The sequence below is a fragment of the Pantherophis guttatus genome, chromosome 4 (genome assembly GCF_059756535.1).
Source record: "Pantherophis guttatus breed Tessera chromosome 4, ASM5975653v1, whole genome shotgun sequence".
Lineage (NCBI taxonomy): Eukaryota > Metazoa > Chordata > Lepidosauria > Squamata > Colubridae > Pantherophis > Pantherophis guttatus.
In genome coordinates this window covers 102,627,513-102,654,977 of record NC_142066.1, presented here as the reverse complement: position 1 = coordinate 102,654,977, position 27,465 = coordinate 102,627,513, and the positions used below count along the sequence as shown (strand labels likewise).

Here is a 27,465-nt window from a genome sequence, read left to right as displayed (position 1 = left end):
TGGCAAGGCATAATCTCAATATTCTGGATCAGGAGGAGTTGGTGCAAAAAATCAAGAGAATAAAACACTACCACTTTGAGAATGTCAACAAGTCAGGAAGGTGGCTGGCGTACAGATTAAAAAAAGAACAGGAAAAAAATCAAATTCTTACATTAGAAGATTCCAATGGCGATATTTTGACAAAAGAAGAGGATAAGTTAGAAAGAGCGAGAGAATTTTATGAAGCCTTATATAAAGAGGAAGCGATCGACCCAGACAAAACTGAACAATACCTGATGGAAGCTAACCTACCACAGATAACGGAAGAAGAGAAAGAAATGTTAAACAACAAAATCACAATAGAAGAACTCAAATTGGCTCTTACCAAAATTAAGAAAAATAAAACACCAGGCCCAGATGGTCTCCCGGGGGAAATTTATACAAAATTTGAGGAAGAACTACAACTAGAACTATTAGAAATATTTAATGAGGTTTTAGTTGGTACAAGAATCCCAGACTCTTGGAAAGAAACTTACATTACACTCATATTGAAAGAAAGTGCTGACCCGAAACAGATAGCAAATTATAGGTCCATTTCTTTGTTAAACTCAGATTACAAATTATTTACAAGTATAATCGCGGAAAGATTAAAAAAAATTCTAAATGGCTGGATTCACAATGATCAGAAGGGATTCCTCCCAGGGAGACAAATGAGGGATAATTTGAGGACTGTAATAAATGTCATAGAATATTATGAGCAGCACCCGGAAAAACAGCTGGCGTTAGTGTTTTTGGACGCCCAAAAGGCGTTCGATAACTTGAACTGGAAATTTATGGTCAACCAAATTGACTTAATGGGATTCGGAACAAATTTTAGAAAAATGATTGAAAATATCTACCATAACACAGGGCGAGTATTTTAATAAACGGGGACAAGATGCGGATATTTTGGATACAAAAGGGAGTTAGTCAGGGATGCCCCTTGTCCCCTCTACTTTTTATAATGGCGCTGGAAATTCTACTTAGAAAGATCAGAGATAACAAAGAAATTAAAGGACTACAAATTAAGAAAGAAATATTTAAAACACAAGCCTTTGCAGATGACGTGGCCTTAATAACAGAAGATCCCTTGAAATCTGGCCCCAGATTACTCCAGGAAGTACAACAGTATGGAGAAGTCGCCGGCTTTAAGCTTAATAAAACCAAAACTAAAATTTTAGCAAGAAACATGACAGAGGCAAATAAGAAAGAGCTAGAAAAGTCCTTAGATCTTCAGATAGTGAAGAAAATAAAGTACTTGGGAATATGGATCACCGCAAGATATTCCTCCTTAAAGGAGGATAACTACATTCCATTATTACAAAAAATAAAGCAGGATATAGACAGATGGAAGAAGTTAAAATTATCTTTCACAGGTAAGATCCCAGCAATTAAAATGAATATTCTCCCCAAGATTATATTTTTATTCCAAACTATACCAGTGAATCTCGATAAAAAAAAATTCCTAGATCTGGAAAAGAAGGTGCGAGAATTTTTATGGGAAGGGAGGAAGGCAAGGATTGCATACAAGACACTGCAAGGGAAAAGAAACATGGGTGGCTTTGGATTACCCGATTGGGAAGTATATCAGAAGGCGGCTAAACTAGTATGGATCAAAGAATGGGTTACATTACAAAACAAGAGAATCTTGACGTTAGAAGGCCACGATCTACAGGCAGGCTGGCACGCTTATTTATGGGATTTAAAGAACAAAAAAAAAAAAATCATATTTCCACAAACACAAATTAAGGGAGACCCTTATTCAAACATGGGAAGAAATTAGGCAACGATTTTATGTGAAAGTACTGAATTGGCTTTCAATCATGGAGGCCCTGACTGCCTCTAATAAAAGAGATAATTTGAAATTCGGCATGTATAAAGACATATTAGATGATAATGGTATACTTAAATCACGGGAAACATTAAGTAATCAAGGCTTCAATTTAGACTGGTGGAGCTACCTACAGATAAGTTCAAGATATCAAAAAGATAGGGATCAATTTGGTATAGAGGCGAAGCACAACAATTTGGACAAAATTATGTTGGGGATTGAAAAGAAAATGCTAGCGAGATTTTACAACTTTTTACTAGGCGAGGACAGAGCAAAAGGAATAGCTAGAAATCAATTAAATATTTGTGGAAAAAACATTGGTTATAGGTTAAATTTCAATGACTGAGAGGAGGCCTGGAACAGAAACTATAATCTGACTAAATCAGCAATGTATTTATTTATTTATTATTCAAATTTCTATACCGCCCTTCTCCTTTCGGACTCAGGGCGGTGAACAGCCAAGATAAAAACATCTATACAAACATCACAGTTAAAAATAAAGTTAAAATAATTTATAAATTTGGCCCATAATTTAAAACTCGTCAATTAAAATCAATATTAAAAATTTAAAACTAACCCTAAAATCAAGACAGACCGGCTAACTGAAAAAAATAAGTTTTTAGGGCCCGACGAAAGATCCGAAGGTCGGCGATCACTCGTATCTCTGGGGGTAGATTGTTCCATAGGGTAGGTGCCACCACAGAGAAGGCTCTCCTCCTGGGGGTCGCCAGCCGGCATTGTCTGGCCGACGGCACCCTGAGGAGGCCCTCTCTGTGGGAGCGAACCGGCCGGTGGGAGGCTATTGGTGGCAGAAGGCGCCCCGTCGCTCCCATAATCCCCCGCGCAGCTGCATTCTGCAGCAGTTGGAGCCTCCGGGTGTACCCCAAGGGGAGCCCCATGTAGAGAGCGTTACAATAGTCCAGACGAGAAATGACGAGTGCTTGAGTGACCGTGCGTAAGGAGTCCCGGTCCAGAAAGGGGCGCAACTGGCGTATCAGGCGAACCTGACAAAAAGCCCCCCTGGCCACGGCTGTCATATGCCCTTCTAAAGACAGCCGCGCATCCAGGAGGACACCCAAGTTGTGGGCCCTCTCCGTGGGGGCCAATGATTCGCCCCCAATAACCAGCGATGGCGTCAGCTGGCTATACTGGGACGCCGGCAGCCACAGCCACTCGGTCTTGGAAGGGTTGAGTCGAAGCCTGTTTCTCCCCATCCAGACCCGCACGGCCTCCAGGCACTGGGACATCACTTCCAAGGCATCATTGGGATGGTCTGGGGTGGAAATGTACAGCTGAGTATCATCAGCGTACTGATGGAACTCCACCCCAAAACCACGGATGATCTCACCCAGCGGCTTCACATAAATGTTGAACAGGAGGGGCGAGAGGACCGACCCTTGCGGCACCCCACAAACAAGGCGCCTTGGGGTCGACCGCTGCCCCCTGTCAATTTATAGGGAGAACCATTACAAAATCTTTCATAGATGGTATTTAGTGCCAGCTAGATTAGCAAAAATATTTCCCAGTGCTTCAGCAATATGTTGGAAGTGTGGAAAGGAGATTGGCACCTTCTTTCATATGTGGTGGTCCTGCTCCAAGACAAAAAAGTTTTGGACAAAAATACGAAACTGGCTACGAGAAATAGTGGAAGAAGATATAGAATTTTCCCCTGAAATCTTATTAGGAATGATGGGAGATGGACTTTCTAAAGATAAGATACATCTTATAATACATGTCATAACAGCGGCCAGGTTAATCTTTGCAAAATACTGGAAGGACAAACAAACCCCTCCAGAGGTGATAATAATAAACAAAATTCTAGAATGTGCAGAAATGGCAAAATTAACAAGTGCTCTTAACGACGATACAAATTCAAAATTCAAGGCAGTATGGGAAAGGTGGTACAAATGGTGGAATAATAGAATGAGATTGTAAGGATATGTCTATTTTCAATAATGGTAGATTCGAAGATATTTGATATGTATATAATGTATATAACATATATATGTAATTACACAACACCTCTCATGTTAATAGAGATTGATGTTTTCTTTTTTAATTTTTTTTTTAAAACCAATAAAGTATATTTTAAAAAAAAAGTGTTTTTCTTCTGCTCCTATTATTTAGTCTTTTCTTCAATAAATGTAATGCCCAAATATAAAACCTGGATGTATTTAACACTGCTCAATTTGAAGGATTTGACTTTCAATAAGAATTATATTACAGAAAGCTGGAACTTGTACTTACTTAGAATTTCCTTCTGCAAACTCTTAAATCTTTCCTTCAAAAATCCCCTTTCCTTCCCACTTTGTAAAAATCCTTGGCTCATTTACTAATCAGCTCAGGCTATTATGCAATACTGATTGGTATCAATGATGGATAAAATATCACAACTCAGGAAATCTTTCAATAATGACTGAACATATTTTGCAACAGAATTTTCAAATACTATATAGGCAGTCTTTGACTTAGGACTGATTGTTTAGTGATCAAAGTTATGACAGACCCTCCAAAAGCTACTTATGACCTGGTTCTTAAGTTCTGACAGCAAGCCCCCACCCCCCAAATCATGTAACTGCACAAAAATGTAAATCACACAACCATGATTTACATTTTTGCAAAAACATTCCAGTTTGGGGCAAAAACACCCCATAGTGAACAATGGGTTTGCTTAACATTCATGGTGATTCGCATAACAACTGCAATAAAAAATGCTGTAAAATTAAGTGAGTCACTTGGGTGACCTGCTTTAGGACTGTCATGATTTATGACCATAATGGGCATAATGTTTGTAAGTCAAAGACTACCTGTATGTCACTTTTTTCCATTGTTAAAATGAATGTAAATATATATTTATTGAGAAATTAAAACGAGGCAAACAAAAATGCTTCCAGTTTTTGTTGCATCCATCCTGATTATCAAACCTCTCTCTTTCATCTTTATCTTTGCACTCTTGATTCTATTTTTGGTCACGTATATGTGAAGCCACCAGATCTAAGCTGCAAAAATCCAGATGCTCCCTTAGCAAAGATCTAGTAGATATCTGGTTTTTCATAGACCAGATTTGATATACTATATAACTGAATGTTGAGAATATATAGCAGATAAGCAGCAAGCTCGATAAGAGCTTATTTCCATACTGGCTTTGTTCAAATGATACACTTGCCCTAACTGCACAGTTAGCCTAATTAAAAAGCATACAGAACATAAACTGGATTGGATTCACAGATACCAGTCAATAAAGCTAATTTAAAGCTAAACTTAATAAAGCTATGTCCTTAAAAAAACAGCTAGCAGGTAAATTTATATCACCTCCTAGCCTGAGTACAATTACACGTTACTTTTTCTTTTAGTACCCTCTTGCTAGTGTTAAATGGAACCTACGTCTTTAAATTCAAAACTTTATTTCAGAAGTTTAAATCGACTATATTATATTTGTAAAGTTTCAGACAGATGTGAATATGTTAATAATACAATGAATTATCTAGAAAGCTCCTCAACTCTACTTTGATTATTCTGAATTGTTAAATAACAAATGATCAAAGGGTAAGAATTGGTTAACTTCTTTAAATGTCTGAAATGTGTGTGTACACACACACACACACACACACACACAATTTGACAGTGACATGATTCATAAATCATGCTGAACTGAACTATAATACTCTTAAATTTGGTTTAGCCAAGTTACTTTTTATAAACCATGGTTATACAAACCATAGCTTATTGAAACATGTGAACCCGCATGAATAGTAGTATATGTTTTTTTATAAAAGCAGGTAACAGATGTTTCCTATTTTAATAGTGTTCCCTACATGAAAACTTGCTTAACATAAACTGAGACTTTATTTTTAGCTGATTGTTATGGAGAAAACAGGAGACAGGAGTATTACAAATATTCACTGCTTTGAATTATATATAAAAAGATGAGGATAATGATAATAATCTTTAAAACAATCTTCAGGAGGCACAAATTCCAGAAGAAAATACTGTCTCAAAAAAACCTTTCTTTGGAAATAGTCTTGGCAGCGACAATGATATCAATCATTAGAAATGATAAAATTATTCCTTTATTAAAGACATTTAAAATATGATCTCTTTGTTTTGTAAAAATTAAACTGCACTTAAGAATATTATTTTCCTCTCAAAAAATCTTAGATGAACAGCTATGCTTATTTTATTTAGAAACCCAGCTGTGGCTAACATTTGGATATAGAGGCAAATTCATGGATAAAATTTTGATCAAATATTTTTGTCCTTTTTTTAATATGAAAAACTGCTTTTAATTGTTGGTAAGTTAATTTACCCAGAAAGCTACAGAGATATAACTTTAAAAATAGTTTACATTTTGTAAATGTTGACATCAAATCTCCAAGAGCTTTGAACAAAGTGATATAGACAGGGATTATGAATGTAACATTGATATGGAGTATCAGTTATACAAACTGAAATGCAGAAATCAAATCCAAGCCTTACAAAACAGATGAAACTGTTGGAGCTGCCTAAGACAAAGATTTATGCTGCCATCCAGAAGAGGGAAGCCCCTTTTATATATTAGAAGGTGAAAGGTAAGGAGCCAACGAAGAAGCAGTGGACAACCACCATTTAAATACTGAAGGATGGCTCATTTGCTTAGCTAGGTAAGTGTGAGTAAATTTGGGAAAGGTAGAGACAAGTAGAAGAGCTGTTTCTAAATGGTGTCACAATGCAAGGAAGTGATGCAGTATACAGAATGCTGCCAATTACACTATTAATCATGAAAGTTTTCATTGGTTATGCATCACATGGGGTTCAACATCAGTTCAGTAGAGGACTCCCAGACTTGCAGTAATTTATAGACTCTCTGCTCTTTAGGAAATGGCTGGAGCTGGCAACCTTTGGGGGCCAATGGACATATTTGGAATTTGGAAAACACACCGTGAATCTCCCATAAAATCACAATGTTTGTTCACAAAACACCCATTTATCAGAAGGCAAGTTGATGACATTGCTCTAACAGAAAGATTCCCAGGAAGTCTTCTGTATGCTCCTGACATTAGATACTGAAAAGTTCTGTACTAAGATTTCTTCGGCCCTGATATTTACTAAAAGGCAAACCAGTAATAATTTCCTCATGCAAAGCAGTCACAAAGGATAGTTTTCACTCACTGCCACCTCTTGTATTAATACAGAAAATAAGGAGTAAATCTGTATTTTTAATTTACTTGTGTTTTTTGTTAAAGGAAGATTTGTGTGTATATTTGATAACAAAAGTATAGAAAACAGATCGATAATGTCAGTTCTGTTTTACCCCTTGTCTTTAAATTTAAAAATTCAGAAAATTCTTGTTTTAACAAAAACCTGCACAATATTTAAGTACTATTCATTAACTGTTTAATCTATAAGGATCTTTCTGCAATAATTGTCACTGATTATCTATTGAGTATTCTGGCCAAAATAAGTAAATATGATTAGACATTGGATATAACACCTGTTCCCTACCTACGCTAATACTCGTGTTAGTCCCAACTATAATCAGTGCAGCTTTCATTAGTCCTATGCATTAGTGTTATTGCAACTTTCAGTATTTTCCAGCCAGAGTCCATGATAATTGGACAATTATTGGAATTGCAACCAGAACACTGGAAACCTGAACTGTTACTAACTATGAGCATGAAATTTTAACAAAGGTTGCAAATAATTAAGAAGCAAATCACGAGGAAATATGGCCAGAGTTATAATACTACATCAGTGTTAAACCAAAATATAGGAAGGAAAGGAAGATATTTGCAAGAGATGGATAAAGGTGTATATGGCATCTCCCAAGGCTTTTAGGAACAACTTTGGGCAACTTTGTTGGTGGTGGTGAGCCAAGCACTGCAGAATTTATGAAGAGCCTATTAGGAAGGTATCTGGGAAACCACTTTCATTTTTCAGCAATCATGATCACTGTAGGCTGCAAGAAATGGGGGGGGGGAGATGATCTGGAGGTCACACACAGTTTTGAAACTGAAGATTGTACCTCAATTACAGATTTTAATAAAAATAAATACCTGTTTAAATATTCCAACAAAAGTTAGGGAGACTTGGGAATGCATTATTTGATGGCATGCTATCCATTTGAAACATGACTCTTAATCTGTAATTATTTCTTTAAAAACAAAAGTGAGAGAGACACACAGAGAGAGGGGGGGAACCAAAAGTGCTGATTGCATTTATTCTCTGCATGGATGGTCCTCAGTAAGGGCCTGCAAGTATTTAACACACCAACCAGTTCAACATTCAAATCACATTCAGATCAGTGAAATGTTAATCCTTCTTCTATATAAACAAAAATAATAATAATATCAACAACAAAAAAAGACAAATCTGTGAGAGAAAAAAAATAAGTTAACAATGGCAGAATGCTACCAAGACAACATCATAAAATCTTAACTGAAGCAGGAATTAATTCACATCACATCGTAGCAAAGCTCATCACAGACTTTCAAAAATAATATTGCTGTTTTATTATTAAACTTTGGGTTTGGGTGTCAGGTTTTCCAGTATGATGTGCTAATTAAAAATGCTAATGCAGAAGCATAAGACCCCACCTGGTAAGATAATATATATATATTAATTCCTCTGAATATTACTGCTGACTAACACCCATCTGCTGGGGATCAGCTTCGGCTTCATCTTCTTCCACATCTGCATGATATTCTTCAAAGGTATCGTCTACATCTGGAAGCCCCAATAGCTATTTGTAAAGAAGGAAGAAATAAACTGTAAGTTTAATATGAAAAAATCACATGAGAAATATAATTTATATTCTAGAAAAAATCTGAAAAAATATTTAAAATGAAAAGACATGTCAAGTAAGTGGCATTGGTATAATACTTTTCATATATAAGAAGCAAAATTAGGCTAGATTCTATTTAAAGGCACTTCCAGACAAATAGCCCTTTCTCTCTCTGAATCTAGCTTTCAGTACAATGAAAATGAAAACTATTTTGACCAGTTTTTGATGTCTTTTGAATAGAAAGATGAAAGACAACATAGAACTGGCTAAGTCACAAGTGGCAGAAAAGCATCAGATAGAACCATGAACTTGCTCGCAAATTTTTAACATCTATTAGTGAATCAAGGTTTCTAAAATCTAACTCTGTTTCATCCGTTTCAGAAAAAGCTAGCTAGGAAAAAAAGCAAAGGTAGCATGATGACAGATGTTTGCAAGAAAACAGATAATTTGATAAGTGACTAGTTACAGCATAATTTTATCACCGTGCTTCATCTCATTCAATGTCAGAATTTCACCTGATACAAAGAATTTTAAAATATTTCTTATTCAGAAGCTGCAGCCAGTTCTAGTTCTCAGATATTCTAAGTAAAATACTTAAGTCTGCAAACACACTTGTTTGTTCTTAATTTGTACATTCAAGGATATTTTACAAATCTCCATATGAAAAAATGCAACAGACTTATAAACCTATTGCTGCTCAATTATTGATAAATCTGAAGGGACATTTATTTATTTATTCGGCGGAGCTGGCAGCAGAGTCAGACAGCGATGAGGCTGAGGAAGAACATGGGCCAGTCCTGGAGGCTGGGGAAGACCCGGATGAGGGCTCGGCAGAGATGGGCCAGGCCATCGGGGAGCGATGTGCAGACTCCAGAGCCTCCAGAGGCTGATAGTAGAGAGGCAGAGGAACAGGAGGAGCCTATTCCTAGTGCACGTATGAGAAGAGCTGCCAGAAGGCAAGAGCAGCTAAAGCAAAGAGGAGGGGCGTTGGTCCTACCTGATACGCTCCTTCTCGTTGTGTGGAGACAGCAGCCAATGTGGGTAGCACTTGCCCAATCAGCTGAAGGACTGAGTCAGCCAATAATGTTAAAGCCCGCCCTTGTTGCCGGGCAGGTCCAGCTTTTGATGAAGGACTATAATGGCAGACTCGGCGTGTGGCCAGGCAGAAAAGAAAAGCCCAAGAAGGAAGACAACAACCCTGGGAAGTAAGGAAGTTGGAGGGAAAGCGTACAAAAGACCGTCCGGCCATGGAGTCCGAAGTGCATCGATGGCTTCAACCTGAGGTTCCGGGTACCGGGCAAAGAAGCGGGGCAACTGAGCATTGACATGCGTCGCAAATAGGTCCACAACTGGGGCCCCGAACAGAAGAACCAGGCGTCGAAAGATCCTGGGGTGAAGATGCCACTCTGCATTGTCCACCTCCTGACGGCTCAGCCAATCTGCCTGGGTGTTGGCGACACCTGAAATGTATTCCGCCCGGAGAGATTCGAGGTGACGTTCCGCCCAGAGGCCGAGTTTCATGGACAGAGACAGCAGGGCCTTGGATCTGGTGCCGCCCAACTTGTTGAGATGTGCCTTGGCCGTCACATTGTCTGTCAATACAAGCACATGGAACCCTGAAACAAGATGGCGAAACGCCCGGAGAGCCAGGAAGACAGCTTGTAATTCCAACCAGTTGATTGGACGAAGAGAGTCCGTTGCACTCCAAGTCCCCTGGGCTAGCTGGCCTTGGCAATGGGCACCCCAGCCCTGGAGACTGGCGTCGGAGGTTACCACCACCCGCTGGGGTTCTAGAAAGAGACAGTCTGCTGATATCGCCAGGGATCACCACCACCGGAGTGACCTGAGAACTGAGGATGGAACGGGAACAGGCCTGGTTGACGTGCCCTTGCCTGATTTCTGTAAAGGCAAGAGAAACCACTGAAGTTCCCTGGCGTGTAGCTGTGCCCAGGGAACAATGGCAATGGCCGAAATCATCTTTCCCAATAACTGAGAAAGGAGATAAGGGGAACTAGACCTACAGCCTTCAATCTTAGTTACCAAGTCCCGTAAACTATTCTGGCGGTCAGCGGAAAGGAACACCTTACCCTGCACAGAATCAATTAGGGCCCCGAGATGAACTAGAGAAGTGGAGGGAACAAGGTTGCTCTTTTCTAGATTAACAGAAAAGCCATGGGCAGCTAACGTCTCCAGAGTTAACTTAATATCTGAAACAGCTTGGTGAGCAGAAGAAGACAACACCAAGATGTCATCTAAATAACATAAAAGTCTAACAGACTGAACCCGGAGGGAAGCAGCCAAAGCCGCCAATACCTTTGTAAAGGTACGGGGGGCAGAGGAGAGCCCAAAGGGTAACGCCCTATACTGATAATGAACCCCCCCGTAACAAAACCTTAAATATTTTCTATGAGAAGGGAGAATAGGGATATGCAAGTAGGCTTCAGTCAGGTCGATTGAAGAAAGGAGATCGCCCCTCCTAACACCGTCAAGAATGGATTTCAACGATTGCATCTTAAATTTACGGTACACAACATACCGATTTAACTGTTTTAGGTCCAGAATGGGTCTCCACCCCCCCCGAGGACTTAGGGACCAGGAAAACCCGGGAATAGAACCCCAACCCGACTTGGTCGGAAGGGACAGGTTGGATAGCCCTGATGGAAAGGAGATGCTGAACCGCAGCGTCCATACACGCTCTTTTCTCAGGATTACGACAAATCGGACAGCAAACAAAGGTACTCGGGGGAGGGGAAAGAAATTCGATGGCCAAACCAGATTTTAAGGTAGCCAAGACCCAATTATCAGAAGTAGACTTCTCCCACACGGCGACAAAAAGAGCCAGTCTGCCGCCAATGGGTGGAGTCGCGATGCAATCAGCGCTGGCGCCGGTAGGAACGACCTCCTCCCCCTCAAAAGGGCCGCCTGGATACAAAGGGTTTCCCTCGAGATGACCTATCTAAGGCGCCCTGCTGCCTGCCCACGCTAGTGTAAGGCCTAGAAGAAAAAGAGGAAGAAGATCTCGCACCATCAGAACCTCGGAACTGAGACCGAGGGGTATAAGGAGCAAACCGGGACTCTCCCCGTCGAAACGCCGCTGCCAACACTTTCTTCTTATCTCTGGTTTCGGTGAGGAATGGCTCCAGAGCATCACCAAAAAGACGGGACCCCCCAAATGGAACCGAAGCCAGACGCCACTTATGGCGGGCATCAGCTTGCCAGTGACAGAGCCAGACAAGTCGACGAGCAGCGACTGTGGAAGCCATTGCCTTGGAAGCGAAGCAAGCAGCGCTCAAGGTAGAGTCCGCTGAAAACTGCAAGGCAGTGACAATTTTATTTAAATCTTGCCGGGTCCTCCGGAGACAATTTCTCTTGAAGCTGGCGAAGCCAAAGTAAAGTAGTACGGTTGAAGAATGAGGCGGAGGAAGCCGCCCTAATAGCCCAAGCAGAACTTTGATGTGCTCTCTGAAGGACCAAGTCCGAACGACGTTCATCCGGTCGAAGGCCTTCATTCGGATCACCCGGAACGTTGGCGTTGGGCAGGAGGGCGGCAATAGGGGCGTCAACAGACGGCACCTGAAGAAGAGAGTCTAACTCGCTAGCCACCTGAAAGTTCTTGCAGTCGTTGGAAGAAAGCGACGGGACCAAACCTGGGGAAGACCACTGGTGTTTTACCACATCGACAAACAGGGGAGGAGTCGGGATAGAGGTAACAGGTCTGGCCGGCTCAGCAAACATGGGATCCCAAGCCTCGGAGGCTGGAGCTGGATCCACCGCTGGTGAAGACAAATGAGCAGTGTTAACGGCCTTAAATAATAAGGACTTAAATAAGGCTTGTGGAAAAAGTCCAGAGAAAGACGGTTGATCTTGAGGTAAATTTTCATCGTCAGATAAAGCAGAGTCAGAATAGTCCACATCAGTCAAGGCCGAGGGATGGCTTGAGTGGGAACAAGTCGGAGAATCAGGAGCCCGAAGTCGAGTTTCCTCAGCAACCAGTCGTTCCGGGGAAGCGGATGAATTTGAACGCACCGATTCTGGACGACTGCGAGATTGGTCTCGTGCCGCTAAAGACCTCTGCACAGCAGTTTCGATAAGAAGCTGGAGTTGCTCAAGTTGAAGATGTTGACAGGAAACCGTCGCTGCCGGAGAAGAATTCGCAGGAGCAGAAGCAACAGGATGCACAACCTCTGGAAGAGGGGCCACCGAAGTAGAAGGAGCAGAAGTACCCCACAAATCCGAAGTCGAAATAGTCACCGGGCAATCCCTCAATGACAACTGATCCGGCATATCAGGCCAAGCAGGAGACTCAAGAGGCAGATTGTCAGCTACTGGAGTGGGAGCCACTCTCTTCGCAGCAATATTAGCGCTCGCTTTTTCGCAAAGCTTTTGTAAGACTCTGTCTCTGCGTTTCTCCGATTTAGATGCCCCGCTGTGCTTGTGGCCCTTATGGTGATGTTGATGAGGCTCAGCCGAAGGCAAAGAGTCAAAGAGCAAGTTCCTCGGGTCTATCCTGATAGCCAGAATGAGACTGGTCTTGAGCAGCAGTACTGGCCGAACGGCCATGTTTAGTTTTTGCCAGTGCTTTTGGCATGGCTGCAGTGTGTCCAGAAAGAGCCTCAATTAAGACTGGGGGGGGCGCGAAAAACTCCATCAATTATCCCCTGTCAATACAGTAATTCAACAAAGGGAGCATCAAATAACTCCACAAGTATCACGCTATAATAGGTAGTGGGGACGTAACAAGACCCCTCAAATAAATTTTTATTCCAGAGATTGGAAAAGCTGAGTATAGGGGGCGCAAACGCTCCACAATAAATGTCCAAATGTCAGTTTATAGGAAAGATGGCACAGCTCCAGGCAAAAGTCAAAGTCTAATTCACCAAAATGGCCGCCGCCGCAATTATCAATGGCAAAATGGCGGGCGACTCAAGCGAGGCCAGGAAAACCCTGCAGTAACTGAGGTGGCTGAACTGTCACAAGGAGAAGCTCAGGTCTTGTCAAATGAGGAGTCCCACTTTGAAGAACAGACACAGAGCAAATGAGGCTTCCCAGGTTGATTGACAGGTGCAAGCAGGCAAAGGGCAATGACAAGCCTCGCAGCAGTCAAAAAAGTAGAAACTTTAGAAAGGCAGGAGAAGCAGGCCTCCCAGGTCCAAACGCCCCTCTCAGCCAAATTAGTAGATTCCAGCTGGAAATGGCTGGAAACGGCGAAACGGAGGTTTTCAATTAACTGCCATGCGAGAACGGCGCGAAAGGAGTCCCAAAATGGCTGCCGCAGCAGCGCCCAAGCAAGGGAGAGCGAAACGCCGCTCTGTAGGTTAAAAATGAGGCAGAATGAACAATCCACTCCAAAAGCTTCACCCCGAGCCGACAATGAGGAAAGGAGACCCCCCCAATCCCCGGAGGGGATAACAAGGGAAGCAGGCTCTCCCTCTAGCCCCGGACAGAGCAGCGAGGCAGGAGTCACTCACAATGACCACAGTCCAGGAAGAGAAGCCGAAGTCGATCAATCCAAGGTCGAAATACCAAAAATTCAGAAACGAAACGTAGTCTAGCAGTCCAAGGTCAAAAAACACAATAAATCAATCCAATTTTCAGCGATAGAAAGGGATATAAAGAGATATAGAAGAACAGAGCCAGAAACCACACGCCCGATCAACTGAAGGGACTGAGTCAAAAGCTGGACCTGCCCGGCAACAAGGGCGGGCTTTAACATTATTGGCTGACTCAGTCCTTCAGCTGATTGGGCAAGTGCTACCCACACTGGCTGCTGTCTCCACCAAACAATGGAGAATGACATTAGGTATCAAGAAAGAGGAGACATTAGGTATCAAGAGAAATATGAGCATTTCCAGATGAAAGATGTGAAATTGGCTTTCAAATTATTCAAATTATAAGCATTGGAATTTGCTTGTAATATAAGAAAAAAGGTGGAATATATATTTAATAGTGTATAGTTATAAAAAAAATAAGAAGCCCAGCACTGTAACTTTTTTGATTCTATATTTTTAAATTAAAATTCAACTGAAGAAAGAGAGTGAATAGATGCACAAATGCTTTTCAATGACAGCACCAGAAAACCTCCAGAAGGAAACATCCCTTAAAATAAATATCCCTGAAAAACCATTGGAATTATCAAATTAAAATTATATTCGTCTAATACTCTAATTCTCTATAAGACTGCTACATATATTTTGAGCTGGGGAACAAAAAGTTAATCTATTGTTCTGCTGATAGGTACAAATGTATTGTACTTGAATTTTTAAGTTTTCCATGAAAATCCACAGAAAACGTGTACTAAAAGTACTAAAATTGAAAACTGCAGAAAGTATATATTAGTAATGTGCATAAAATGCATCTGAATTCATTCATGTACAAAAAGAAGCCATGACTAAAAAATGAACAATACAAATTAGTGTTGTTCATTTCTCAGTCTTGGCTTCTTTTGTATGAATGACAGCAGATTACACATCCCAATGTTTCTTGTTCTTTTTGAAGCTGATGCTTTTATTTACATAAAAACCACTTTCAAGTAAATATGTTTATAAATAGTTGTGTCTATATTGACAAGTGTTTGAAGTACTGCTTAAGTACTACATTCAATAATTTACATGATTTTGAATCATAAAATCGTATCTAAAAGTTACACATTCAGGGCCAAAGTTTATTTTCCTGCATTTGTCTATCTCACACCAATCTACTAATACATATAAGATCATCTGAGGAATTATAAGAATACTTACCCTCCATGTTATTTGTATCTGGAGAGGGTTTTATTAGTTTTGGAAAAAATAAACCACAAACAGCTAGCAAATCACTTTGTTACCTATTTTGAGTGGGTTTTTTTTTTATTGAAAAGTTTTATAGAAAGTACAAACATTTTCATCCCCCCACCCTTCCCCCCTCAACCCCCCTCCCTTTCCCACCCCCCTTCCTCTCCTTCCCCCCCCTCCCTAGACTTCCCAGAACAAGCACAGGGTATAGCATTCACAAATCAAAAGCTAAAATATGCTAACAAATTATTACATTTCATATTCTCCCTTGATCCTTAACTCCTTATAATTCAAAAAACATACATAAATTACTTAAGATTACTTCATTCATATGCTATATGAATCTTCTTATTCGGATACTTCTTCTGTATATAATCGATCCATCTTCTCCATTCCAATATGTATCTTTCATTTGAATGGTCTTTAAGATATGATGAAATTTTTGCCATTTCTGCCAAGTGCACAACTTTTAATGTCCATTCCTCAATGGTGGGTGGATCTTCCTTCTTCCAGTACTGTGCCACCAGTAACCTGGCAGCTGTTATTAAGTTCAAAACCAACTTAGTCTCTATTACATTACAATCCATGACTATTCCCAACAGAAAAAATAAATTTGATTTTTTTCTTTAAAATGTTTTGAACAATCCACCATATTTTTATCCAAAAAGCCTTAATTTTTTTACATGTCCACCATATATGAAAATATGTAGCATCTTTACACTCACATCGCCAACACTTAGGTTGTAAGTTTGAACACATACAGGCTAATTTTTTTGGGTCTAAATGCCATCTATAAAACATTTTATAAAAATTCTCCCTTAAATTTTGTGCTTGTGTAAATCTTACATTTCTAACCCATATCTTTTCCCATGTTTCCATCATTATTGGTTCACCTACGTTTTGTGCCCATTTTATCATACAGTCCTTAACTAACTCTGTTTCTGAATCTATTTCCACTAATGCATTATATAACCTTTTTATATGCATTTGATCTTTATCTCTTGTTTGCTTTATCAAATTCTCATCCTGCTGCAAAATACCAATTTTTTGATCTTCTCTCCATCTGGCCTGCAGCTGTCCATACTGAAACCATGTCCTAATAATTCCTTCTTCTTTTAATTGCTCCATTGATTTTAATTGTAATCTAACTCCTTCCTTATAAAGAAGTTCCTTATATGTAATCTTATCTTGCTTTTGCTCTAAGTTTATATTCTCTATTGCGTGTCTGGGTACTGTCCATATTGGTAACTTGTCACTTAATTTATATTTATACTTTTTCCAGACACGCAATAGGGAATTTCTTAAAATATGACTTTTAAAAGCCTTATCCAGTTTCTTGTCATAGACTAAATAAGCATGCCAGCCGTAGACCAAACCATATCCTTCAATATTCATTATCTTCTCCTCTGTTAAATTTATCCAGTCTGTAATTGCTGAGAGGGCAGCGGCTTCATAGTACAATCTTAAATTGGGCATTTTAAGACCACCTCTTTCTCGAATATCTTGCATTATCTTTTGTTTAACTCGAGGTTTCTTCCCTGCCCACACAAACTTATTTATGCCCTTCTGCCATTCCTTCAAATTTTCATCTTTTTTAAGTATAGGTATCATTTGAAAAAGAAATAAGAATTTTGGTAAAATATTCATTTTTACAGCGGCTATCCTTCCCAGCAAAGACAATTGTAGTTTTTTCCAATTTTCCATCTCCTTTTGTATTTTATGCCATAGTGGTTCATAATTGTGCTGATATAATTTCATATTTGCAGTCATAATATAAACCCCCAAGTATTTAACCTTCTTAACTACCTCAAATCCTGTTAACCTTTCTATCTCTTCTTTCTGGCTTCTCACCATATTTTTAGCTATTATTTTCATTTTTTGCTGCATTTATTTTAAAACCAGATACTTGTCCATATAAGCAGGTTATGTCCATCAAGGCTGTAATCGATTGTACCGGTTGGGTTAAGGTAACAACCAGGTCATCCGCAAATGCTCGTAACTTATACTCATGCTGTCTAATTTTAATTCCCTTTACTGTATCCATCTCGCGTATTTTATTTAGTAGAACTTCCAGCATCAACACAAACAATAATGGAGACAGGGGACAACCTTGCCTTGTTCCTTTCTCTATATTAAAAGAATCTGTTAAGCCACCATTAACTATTATTTGTGCTGATTGTTTTTGATATATTGCCTTAATAGATTGTATAAATTGTTCTCCAAATTACATCCTTTCTATTAATTTTAATAAAAATTGCCAATTCAATCTATCAAAGGCTTTTTCAGCATCCAAAAACACTAACACTGCGGTGGACCCGGTTGTTCCTTCCCAGATACTCTAATAAGTTAACAATTTGCCTTGCATTACTCTTCATTTGTCTGCCATTTATAAATCCAGTTTGATCATGGTTAATCATTTGCTGCATAACTGTCATTAGTCTATTTGCTAAAATTTTAGAAAAAATCTTATAGTCTGTGTTCAATAATGAGATCGGCCTATAATTTTTAGGGTCTGTTTCGTCTTGCCCTTCTTTTGGGATCAATGAGATAAATGCTGTCTTCCAAGTTGGAGGCACCTCTCCTCCCTGTTGTATATTATTAAATAATTCTTTTAATGGTTCCACCATTTCCTCCTGTAAAGTTTTATAGTAAATAGCTGTCAGACCGTCCGTCCCAGGAGTTTACCCACTTTCAATTGTTTAATTGCTAACACAATTTCCTTGGAAGTTATCATTTGATTTAAACTATCCCTCTGTTCATTTGAGATTGTATATTTATTTTCCTTCTGCAAATATCTATCTATATTTATATCTTTGATTTTATCACCAGTATACAGCCTCGAATAAAACTCTAGGAAAGATTTTTTAATCAGTTGTTGCTCATAAACCTCCTTACCCTTATATCTTATTTTCTCTATTGTCCTTGATTTTTGCTTTTTCCTTAACAGATATGCTAACCATCTGCCTGATTTATTGGCGTTATAAAAAGTATTATGTTTTGCATATCGTAAGTTAGTTGCCACCTGATCTGCTATTAACATATTAAATTGACCTTTCAATAAATTGATTGCCTCTTTAATTTTCTTATCTGTTGGATTGACTATTAAAGCCAGTTCCTGTTTACTAATCTCATCTTCTAATTCTTTTCTTTTTGCCCCCTGTTTCTTTCTATGTTTATTATTCAAATATATCAAAATTCCTCACATATATCCTTTACTTGCATCCCATACCATTTCCATAGATGTACCCTTTTGCATATTCATAACAAAAAATTCTTTCATAAATTTTTTACATTCTTTTACATTTTCTTCATACCTAAACAAATTATCATTTAACTTCCAGGACCTCCTAGACCCTTTTCCACACTCCAATTCCAACCAAACTGGACTATGGTCTGTCAAGATTCTTGAACAAATCTTCGTGTTCTTCACCCTAGGTAAAAGATCATTAGTAATTAGAATAAAATCAATCCTTGAAAAGGATTGATGTCTGTCTGAGAAAAAAGTAAAATCTTTTTCTTCCGGATTTCTTTCACGCCAAATATCCCTCAACTCCCAATCATCCATCATCTCCCAAAACGCTTTGGGCAATTTTGCTCTTGTTAAAACATTTTGTTTAGGTCCCTTCTTATCTTTTTTAATATCCAAGACACCATTCCAATCCCCCAACAGGATGCAAGTTTTATATGCCCATTATGTCAACTTTGAGTGTAGCAAATTGTAGAAATTTTCTTGTTGTTAATTCGGGGCATAGACTCCAATTACAAATATTTTTTCTCCTTTAACTAAAAGTTCTATCGCTAAGAATCTTCCTTGGTCGTCTGCTTCAATTAATTTAGCAACTAAGTCTCTTTTCAAATATATGACTATACCATTTTTCTTTTCTGGTGCTGCTGCTGCGTAGTGTGTACCAAGTCTTGCATTTATCAGGTATTTTTGGTCTTGTACTCTTATGTGAGTCTCTTGTAAACAAATCACATCATTTTTAAATTGTTTAAGATAATGAAATATTTTTCTTCTTTTCTGTGGAGAATTCAAACCATTAACATTCCAAGTCAAAAATCTAGTTCCCATCTCTGGGCCCTTGAAGCAACTGGAGCAGATTCTGGTGGTCTTGTCTCATTTGACCTTTAGGTCTTGCTCCTCCCACTGCTTCTGTCTTGGTAGATTCTTGAATTGTTTCTTGAGTTGCTATCTGGAATTGTTGCTGTCTTGATACTTCTTTGAGCCTAGCTGTCACCGATCTGGTCTGTCTTTGATCCTTGGGTTGCGATAAATCAATTAATTCCAACTCTTGAACAGCCATCTGAATTTGTAATGGTTCTTCTCCTTTGCCTGTCAAAACTCCCCCCTGAACTACTCTCAGGAGCTCTTCTTTTTCATCTTCCATCACATCCTTCTTTCTTTTGCCCTCTGGTGATTTGGGGGATTTGGGTGTGCCAGCCTTTAATACGTTAATATAAAAATCTCTTGCCTTCCATATTGTGTTAAGCCGATACCTCTCTCCTGAATAGGTCACCACCAATCCAGCCGGCACCTCCCCTCTATACTGTATCTGGCGTTTTTTCAGTTCATCCACCAGAAATGCATACTCCCTTCTGGCTCTCAAGATCTTAGGAGGGATTTCTTTCATTGTCATCACTTCCTGGCCTTCAACCTGGAGTTTATTGTTAAAAGTGGCCTGTAGAATTTCATTGCGTACTTTCCTTGTATTGAAATATATCACAATGTCTCTTGGTAAATGTTTCTGTCTGGCAACCCAAGAATTAATGCGATACAGCTTGTCAATCTGCCAGCCCAGATTGTTTTTTGACTCCCCCACCAACGGTGCCAATGCCTCAGACATCATTTCTTTCAAGTTCTCTTGTTTGTTCTCCTTCACCCCTCTAAATCTTAAAGCAAATTCCATATTTCTGTATTGTATCATAGCTACATCATCTTCAGCCCTTTGAATTCTGTTCTGAGCTTCATCTAATTTATTATCCAAGATTACCATAGATAGTTTAACTTCTTCAACTTTATCATCCACCATTTCAATATTGCCTGCCAAACATTTAAATGTCTTTATAATATCATCCCTAATTTGCTGATTCTGAGTTGCAATATCATCTGACACAGCCTGTATTTTTTCATTGGTTTCATTAGTTTTTTCATTAATCAAAATAGCAAGTTTCTCTTGTGTAACTTGGAGGGCTTGTTGTAACATCTCCAACGTTAAAGTCTGTGGATCTGCTGGAGGGGCAGAGGCTTGCAGTCTAGGAATATGAGCTGGGGAGCTACCAGCACTTCCTGTTCCTTTAATAGGAACAGTCTTTACAGATTTTGAGGCCATTTCCAATTTAAAATTCTTTATATTTTAATCAGAAGCCAGAAAGAAAAGTTCCTCAAGAAAAGTCCCAGTCTTAGTTAGCGTTTTTAAATCCTCCTTCTGTCAGTACAAAATTCTTTTCAGACAAAGGGCTGCCAGCAAAACAAAACTTTCTCAGGCTTTCACTTTCTCCCGCCCCTTCAGGCTTCAATTGCCATTTTGTTGCAAAGTACTAATTGTTAGTTCCGAAGGAGGCTACAAACATCAGAGTTAGGTAAAGATACTTGCAGTCTGATTTCTCCTTGCTTGTTCTGCCTGCTGCTGGTTCAGAATGTTAAAATCCCCTCATTTCCATCGGCAGACTTGGTCGCAGCTTCTAAATCCGCTAATTAGTGGATTCGTCCCTGGTCCGGAGCGGCTTGACAGGCTTTTAGGGAGCGCACACCCTTCGCACCCCAGGATCCTTCCTAGGGCGTTTGGGGGGGCTCAACCTCCACCTATCTGCTCTTCTCTCTCCCCTTTGCCCGGGGAGAGGGTTCCAAGCCTCCAGACAGCTATTTTTCGGCTGTTCTGGGGCTTTAATGGAACCAGGGAATGGGCGCTCGTAAAGGAGCATCTTTGAGGCTAGCGGAACCACCGGAAGTCCCTATTTTGAGTGTTTTTAGAAGTGTGGAAAAGATCAAAGCACTTGAAGTAAACTTTTCTAACAGGATACACTTTTTTTTTTCAGTTTGTGAGGAAAAAAAGAGTGCTTGATCATCTGTTCAATACATCTACATTATGAAATTCCATAAAAAGTAGTAGAAAATAGTTCCACCATAGAAATCAATATAGACATCCTCCCTATAGTTCTTCAGACCCAACATTTAAATATCAAGCCTCACATAATTTCCCATTTGGCTGGGGAGTCAGTATGGTCCGTCTCTGTCCCAGCAGAAAGTCTGTTAAATGGAAGATCAGAGATGGAGAAAATAAAATGAGGCGGATGAAAATAAACATTTATTTATTTGTGTTTTGCCAGACAGCTTATGAGACATTAGAAGAAACATATCATATTCACTTAGTGTATTGGATCCAAACCATTGGATAAGAAAATGTGCACTTACAGGTCTAAATGATTTGAAGACTTTTTCCAGAATTTCATGTAGTGTCTTTTTACCACAAGAAGAAATGTAGTCCTGAGCCAACTGCAGAAAAGGCAAGCAGTCCTCACTTTCACTCCAGACATGCTGAAAGACAAGGTAAGGGTAACCAACCAGAAATAAAAAATGCCAACATACAAATATTATTTGAAACTCTGAAAGAGGAAGATGATATTCTGATGCTCCAGATGTTGCTGAACTACAGGTCCCAGAAACTCTAGTCAGCATGGCCAATTGTAAGGGATGCTGGAAGCTGTTGTTCAGCAATATCTGGAAGACAATAGGTTTTAATCAGATCTATGTAGAGTATCAAGAAGGAAGAACTTAATATCCGGCACTATGAATCCCCATCCAGTGGTGGAATTCAAATTTTTTTACTACCGGTTCTGTGGGCATGGCTTGGTGGGCGTGGCAGGGGAAGGATACTGCAAAATCTCCATTTCCACCCCACTACAGGGGAAGGATACTGCAAAATCCCCATTCCCTCCCCACTCCTGGGGGAAGGATATTGCAAAATCTCCGTTTCCACCCTATTCTGGGGCCAGCCAGAGGGGGTATTTGTTGGTTCTCCAAACTACTCAAATTTTGCGCTACCGGTTCTCCAGAATCTGTCAGAATTTGCTGAATTTCACCTCTATCCCCACCCCCAAATACAACCTTCTCTAGTTTATTATTACTGTATTATAGTTCCATTTAAATCCTACCTTTTCCATGAATAACATCTGTCATATAGACACAGGAAATACCAAAAAGATATCTCTGCACATGTCGGCTATTATGTGACAAGAAAATTTATACTTTTCACCTACGCAACATGCAAGTTCCTTGCTCATAACATAGCAGATGGACAGAAAATGACCAGGTTTAATGCAAAACATTGGCATTGTCAAGCAACTACCAAGGGTGCTCAGCTAAACTCCAGAGCCTCTTGAACCTGCTGATGCTTCTTCTGTTCTTAGCAGCTGATTGCCTGTCTTGGGTAAACAAGTTGTAACCGTTTGATATTTTTCCTTTCCTTTCCATTTAGTCTCCATTAAGCAAAAAGTGCAAATCAACTTTAAGTAATGAATAATGCAATTAACTGGAATAGTTAATTAGATTACACTTGCAGGTGGGGGGGGGAAGGGTCCATAAATCCTCTTATGCCAAAACTGATTTTGTTGTATTAGCTACAAAGCACCAATTTATCAGAAGATAATTTACTATTCCACTTATCATAACATTCTAATTGCCATTCACTTTTGTCATTTTTTTAGCAATTACTCACGCTTCAAACATTGGACTACAATTGCCATATTTTTAGTTTTTTAGGAAAGCTCCACTATCTTAGTTTGGACTTGCAATTGTTCAACTTCTCATTTTAAAAAAAATCTAAAATGCCAGGCATGGCAGTAAATTTGATGGGCACCAATGGAGGCAGACCTTAAAGGCACAGATTTTCAAAGCCTTAGTCCAAATTAAAAAAAACCTCTTCAGTCAAATTGTGGATTAAGTATTTTCAGTAAAATCATCTCTTCCTAAACTAGGATCTTTAAATATGTTGGATGATTGGATATGCTGGCTAGAAATTTTTGCACATTATGTTTCCAAACACTAAGAAAATATAGTTTAAGAAAATTGTTTTCAGATCTTGTATCAATCCGTTCTATACATACATCAAACAACAGCTCAGATTTTAAGATGCTCTAGTGTGAGAAATCTTGTTTATCACTAATTCTAAATGATCATCCATAGAAATAAATCTGACAGAAGATGATCAAGCCAAATTTTGGCAGACTATAGGAACCACTGAATCCTAGAGCTAGAGAGCAAGTACCAACAGTGCCTCTCAGTGTGTCTGCATTGCAGGGATGAAATTCAGCCGGTTCTTTCCGGATCGTGCAATCAGGTAGGGTCAACTGCGCGAAGCTCTGCCCACGCCCACCCGTGCGGATGTCATGATATCCCTTTTTTGCGATGATTTTCAGCTTCTGTGCATGCACAGGTGGTTTTGTGCATGCACGGATGATGATGCATGTGAGTGAAGTGAATGCGCGTATAGCGCACGCACATTTGCAAACCAGTAGGGAAGGTAAGTGAATTTCACCCCTGCTGCATTCTCTATGGGCTGATCAATCTAATAAAAGTTCAGATACTCTATATCACTTAATGTCAGGAACATCAAAGGAGGACTTATTAACATGCATCATGAGGGAGGCCAAGCTTTCTCAACACCTGGCATCACTTCAAAAAAACAAGATTTGTCTGTGGAAGCAATTTCAACATTCAAGAGATCTTCCAGATGACAGCAAATGGAGTATTTTGGTTGGATTGGTCAGTAGTCTAGCTTGGCCAAAAGTGTGTGTGCAATAAACATTATATCCCAACTAATAATTATTTGTATAAAAATAGAACAGAAGGAACGATAAAAATTACAAGATTATTCTATGACATCCTGCTATTATTTTCCTGTGATAGGACCTCTTCAATATTATGCATTTGTCATCCAGTTCACGATGGAGCTTAAATATTTTAAGCAGACTTTCTAGAGTTCCTATGCTGTGCATATTGGTAGATAAAGTTTTACTGTTTTCATTATGTTTATAAATTGTCTAGAACCATTAGGAGTGAGTAGAATAAAATCTGTTCAATAAAATAATCACTGATTACTCATTTATACCAAGAAAAACAGCAGAACTAAGTATGTTCAAATAAAATAAAGGCATGGTTGCTTTTTTTTGTTATTGTTTAATTTTTCATTGCCTTTTCCTTTCTCAGTTTATTTTCCCAATCTATTGAATTTTAGATTGTAAGATCCTCAGACAGGAATTGTATTTTTATGCTTCGTAAAACCCATCGACGGATGAATGAATAAAAATTCACATTGGAAAAGATTCCACTATAATTGTATAGGAAGCTGAAAAGGAAAAATAGTAATTAATCTACACTTGAAAGAGGAAGAAAAACAATAACATGCAGAACTGGATATTTTAAAGGGTTAAGAGTAAATCTTCTGGATTCCCGAATATAAAAAAGAACATAAATTATACTACCATGCCATCAGTGGTCAGATTCAAAATTTTTTACTACTGGTTCTGTGGCCGTGGCTTGGTGGTCATGCAGCGGGGGCACGCGCGCGCTCATTTCGCTCGCGTATGCACACGCTCTTCTGCACATGCGCAGAAGTGTTTTGGTGATGTCAGGGTCGGTGGGCGGGGCCTCCTGCCGGTTTTACTACTGGTTCTATAGAACCGGTGAGAACCGGGGCAACCCACCACTGCTCCCATCCCCACCCCCTATAAATAGCATTGTTCAGAATAGCAGTTTGCACAACCCACTAAGTAAGATAGTAACAGTAAAGTACATGGAATACAGCCATTTTTGGCCTCCTGAAGCCTTGCCCCGCATGTCCCGTTTTTGTGAAAAACGGGCCCATTTTTCGCAAAAACAGGGTGCACAGAGCCTTTGGGAGGCCTGCGGGCTACTCCAATACAAATCTATCCCTGTAACAAAAATAGCCAACACTATTAGTTAATACTAAAGAAATCCCCTGAATCAACCAATCTAGAGCAGTGATTCTCAGCTGGGGGTTCCTTTTGAATTTGCTGACCACCAGCGAGTGGGAGAAAGCAATTTCACAGAGGAGGGGATGGAGAGGGCTGTGGGATGAATTCACACCCATTCCCAGACCCCCTTGGGATCAACCTGCAGCCCTCCCCTGCTTCCTCAGGCGGTGGAGCGTGTGGGTGGGGGATGCTTTTCAGGAAGTCACGAGGAGGGCTGAGAGCTGGTTTCTGTCCCACAAGTAAGATTTGGTCCAGAACCAACCCCAACATGAAGGTCTTTTATTTGCTCCTTGTACTCCTTGTCTTTGCATTTTTAACAGGTAATAAATTAAATTTCTGATGACGTAAAATAGCTCATAATTCACCTTTCTAGACAGCTATTATTATGTCTAAAAGCAAGATACTCTTCTCCATCTTTTGTCTGGAGTACCATTTAATCCAGAGCCTTTTAATTCCAGATGTCCAAGTTTAAAGAATGGACTTCTGGAATTAAAGCTCCATTTTTTAGCTAAAACTTAATTCACACCTGTTAGTTTTGCTTGAGCAGTGTGAACAATTGACAGTGTGATCCTCCAAAGATCTGAAAAATATATCATTGATTTTTCTTTGGCATTTAAACTAGATAACCAATGTGAAAAAGTGCATCAAGGAAGGACTGGAAAGCCAATTCATATTGAACTGTATTGGGTTTTCTCTTGTTATTTGAATAAAATGAAATCAAATAGTGGTACCTAGTGCGGAAAAAGAGATGAAATAATGGGTCATTCTCAACACTTGAATTCTCTACACTTAAAATATCTAGAAATTATTATGGTTAAGTGAGTTTTGCCCCATTTTATGATTTTTTTTTGCCATAGTTCAAATCAAAGATTTCTGAGACCAATGTTGAATACTTAAATTTCAGTAGTCCCCAATCCCAGTCTTAAAATTAGTTTAGAATCAGTGGGAGTCACTGATAACAATGAACTACTAGCTACTGATAATGAGTCCAGTCCTGCCTTTCTTTTCCTTCTGTCCAAGTTTTGCAAGTACTTTTTCCAGGTATACAGTCAGATCCAGAAATATTGGGACATCGACACAATTCTAACATCTTTGGCTCTATACACCACCACAATGGAGTTGGAATGAAACAAACACAATGTGCTTTAACTGCAGACTGTCAGCTTTAATTTGAGGGTATGTACATCCAACTCAGATAAACGGTGTAGGATTTACAGCAATTTGCATATGTGCCTCCCACTTGTTAAAGGACCAAAGGTAATGGGACATAATAATAATCATAAATCAAACTTTCCCTTGATACTTGGTTGCAAATCCTTTGCAGTCAATCACAGCCTGAAGTCTGGAACGCATAGATATCACAAGACTCTGGGTTTCATCCCTGGTGATGCTCTGCCAGGCCTCTACTGCAACTGTCTTCAGTTCCTGCTTGTTCTTGGGGCATTTTCCCTTCAGTTTTGTCTTCAGCAAGTGAAATGCATGATCAATGGGATTCAGGTCAGGTGATTGACTTGGCCATTGCATAACATTCCACTTCTGTCCCTTCAAAAACTCTTTGGTTGCTTTTGCAGTATGCTTTGGGTCATTGTCCATCTGCACTGTGAAGCGCCGTCCAATGAGTTCTGCAGCATTTGGCTGAATGTGAGCAGATAATATTGCCCGAAACACTTCAGAATTCATTCTGCTGCTTTTGTCAGCAGTCACATCATCAATAAATACAAGAGAACCAGTTCCATTGGCAGCCATACATGCCCACGCCATGACGCTACCACCACCATGCTTCACTGATGAGGTGGTATGCTTAGGATCATGAACAGTTCCTTTCCTTCTCCATACTCTTCTCTTCCCATCACTCTGGTACAAGTTGATCTTGGTCTCATCTTTCCATAGGATCTTGTTCCAGAACTGTGAAGGCTTTGTTAGATGTTGTTTGGCAAACACTAATCTGGCCTTCCTGTTTTTGAGGCTCACCAATGGTTTACATCTTGTGGTGAACCCTCTCTATTCACTCTGGTGAAGTCTTCTCTTGATTGTTGACTTTGACACACATACACCTACCTCCTGGAGAGTGTTCTTGATCTGGCCAACTGTTG

The 27,465-nt window shown here is 39.5% G+C and overlaps 1 protein-coding gene across 3 annotated transcripts in view; it reads right to left on the bottom strand.

Moving 5' to 3' along the window:
- The window catches only part of MTURN (maturin, neural progenitor differentiation regulator homolog), a 48,241-nt gene that overhangs the window by 10,304 nt on the left and 10,472 nt on the right, over positions 1–27,465 (bottom strand). For 2 of the 3 annotated variants that reach the window (XM_034404036.3, XM_087894223.1), the window contains 2 exons: positions 21,792–21,914; positions 8,422–8,567 (listed from right to left, as the gene is read on the bottom strand). In XM_034404036.3, coding sequence (XP_034259927.1) covers positions 8,460–8,567; positions 21,792–21,914 — 231 coding nt within the window. In that variant the 3' untranslated portion in view covers positions 8,422–8,459. Of the gene's footprint in view, positions 1–8,011; positions 8,568–21,791; positions 21,915–27,465 lie in introns of those variants that run through there. The other variant, XM_034404035.3, reaches the window with a different exon arrangement.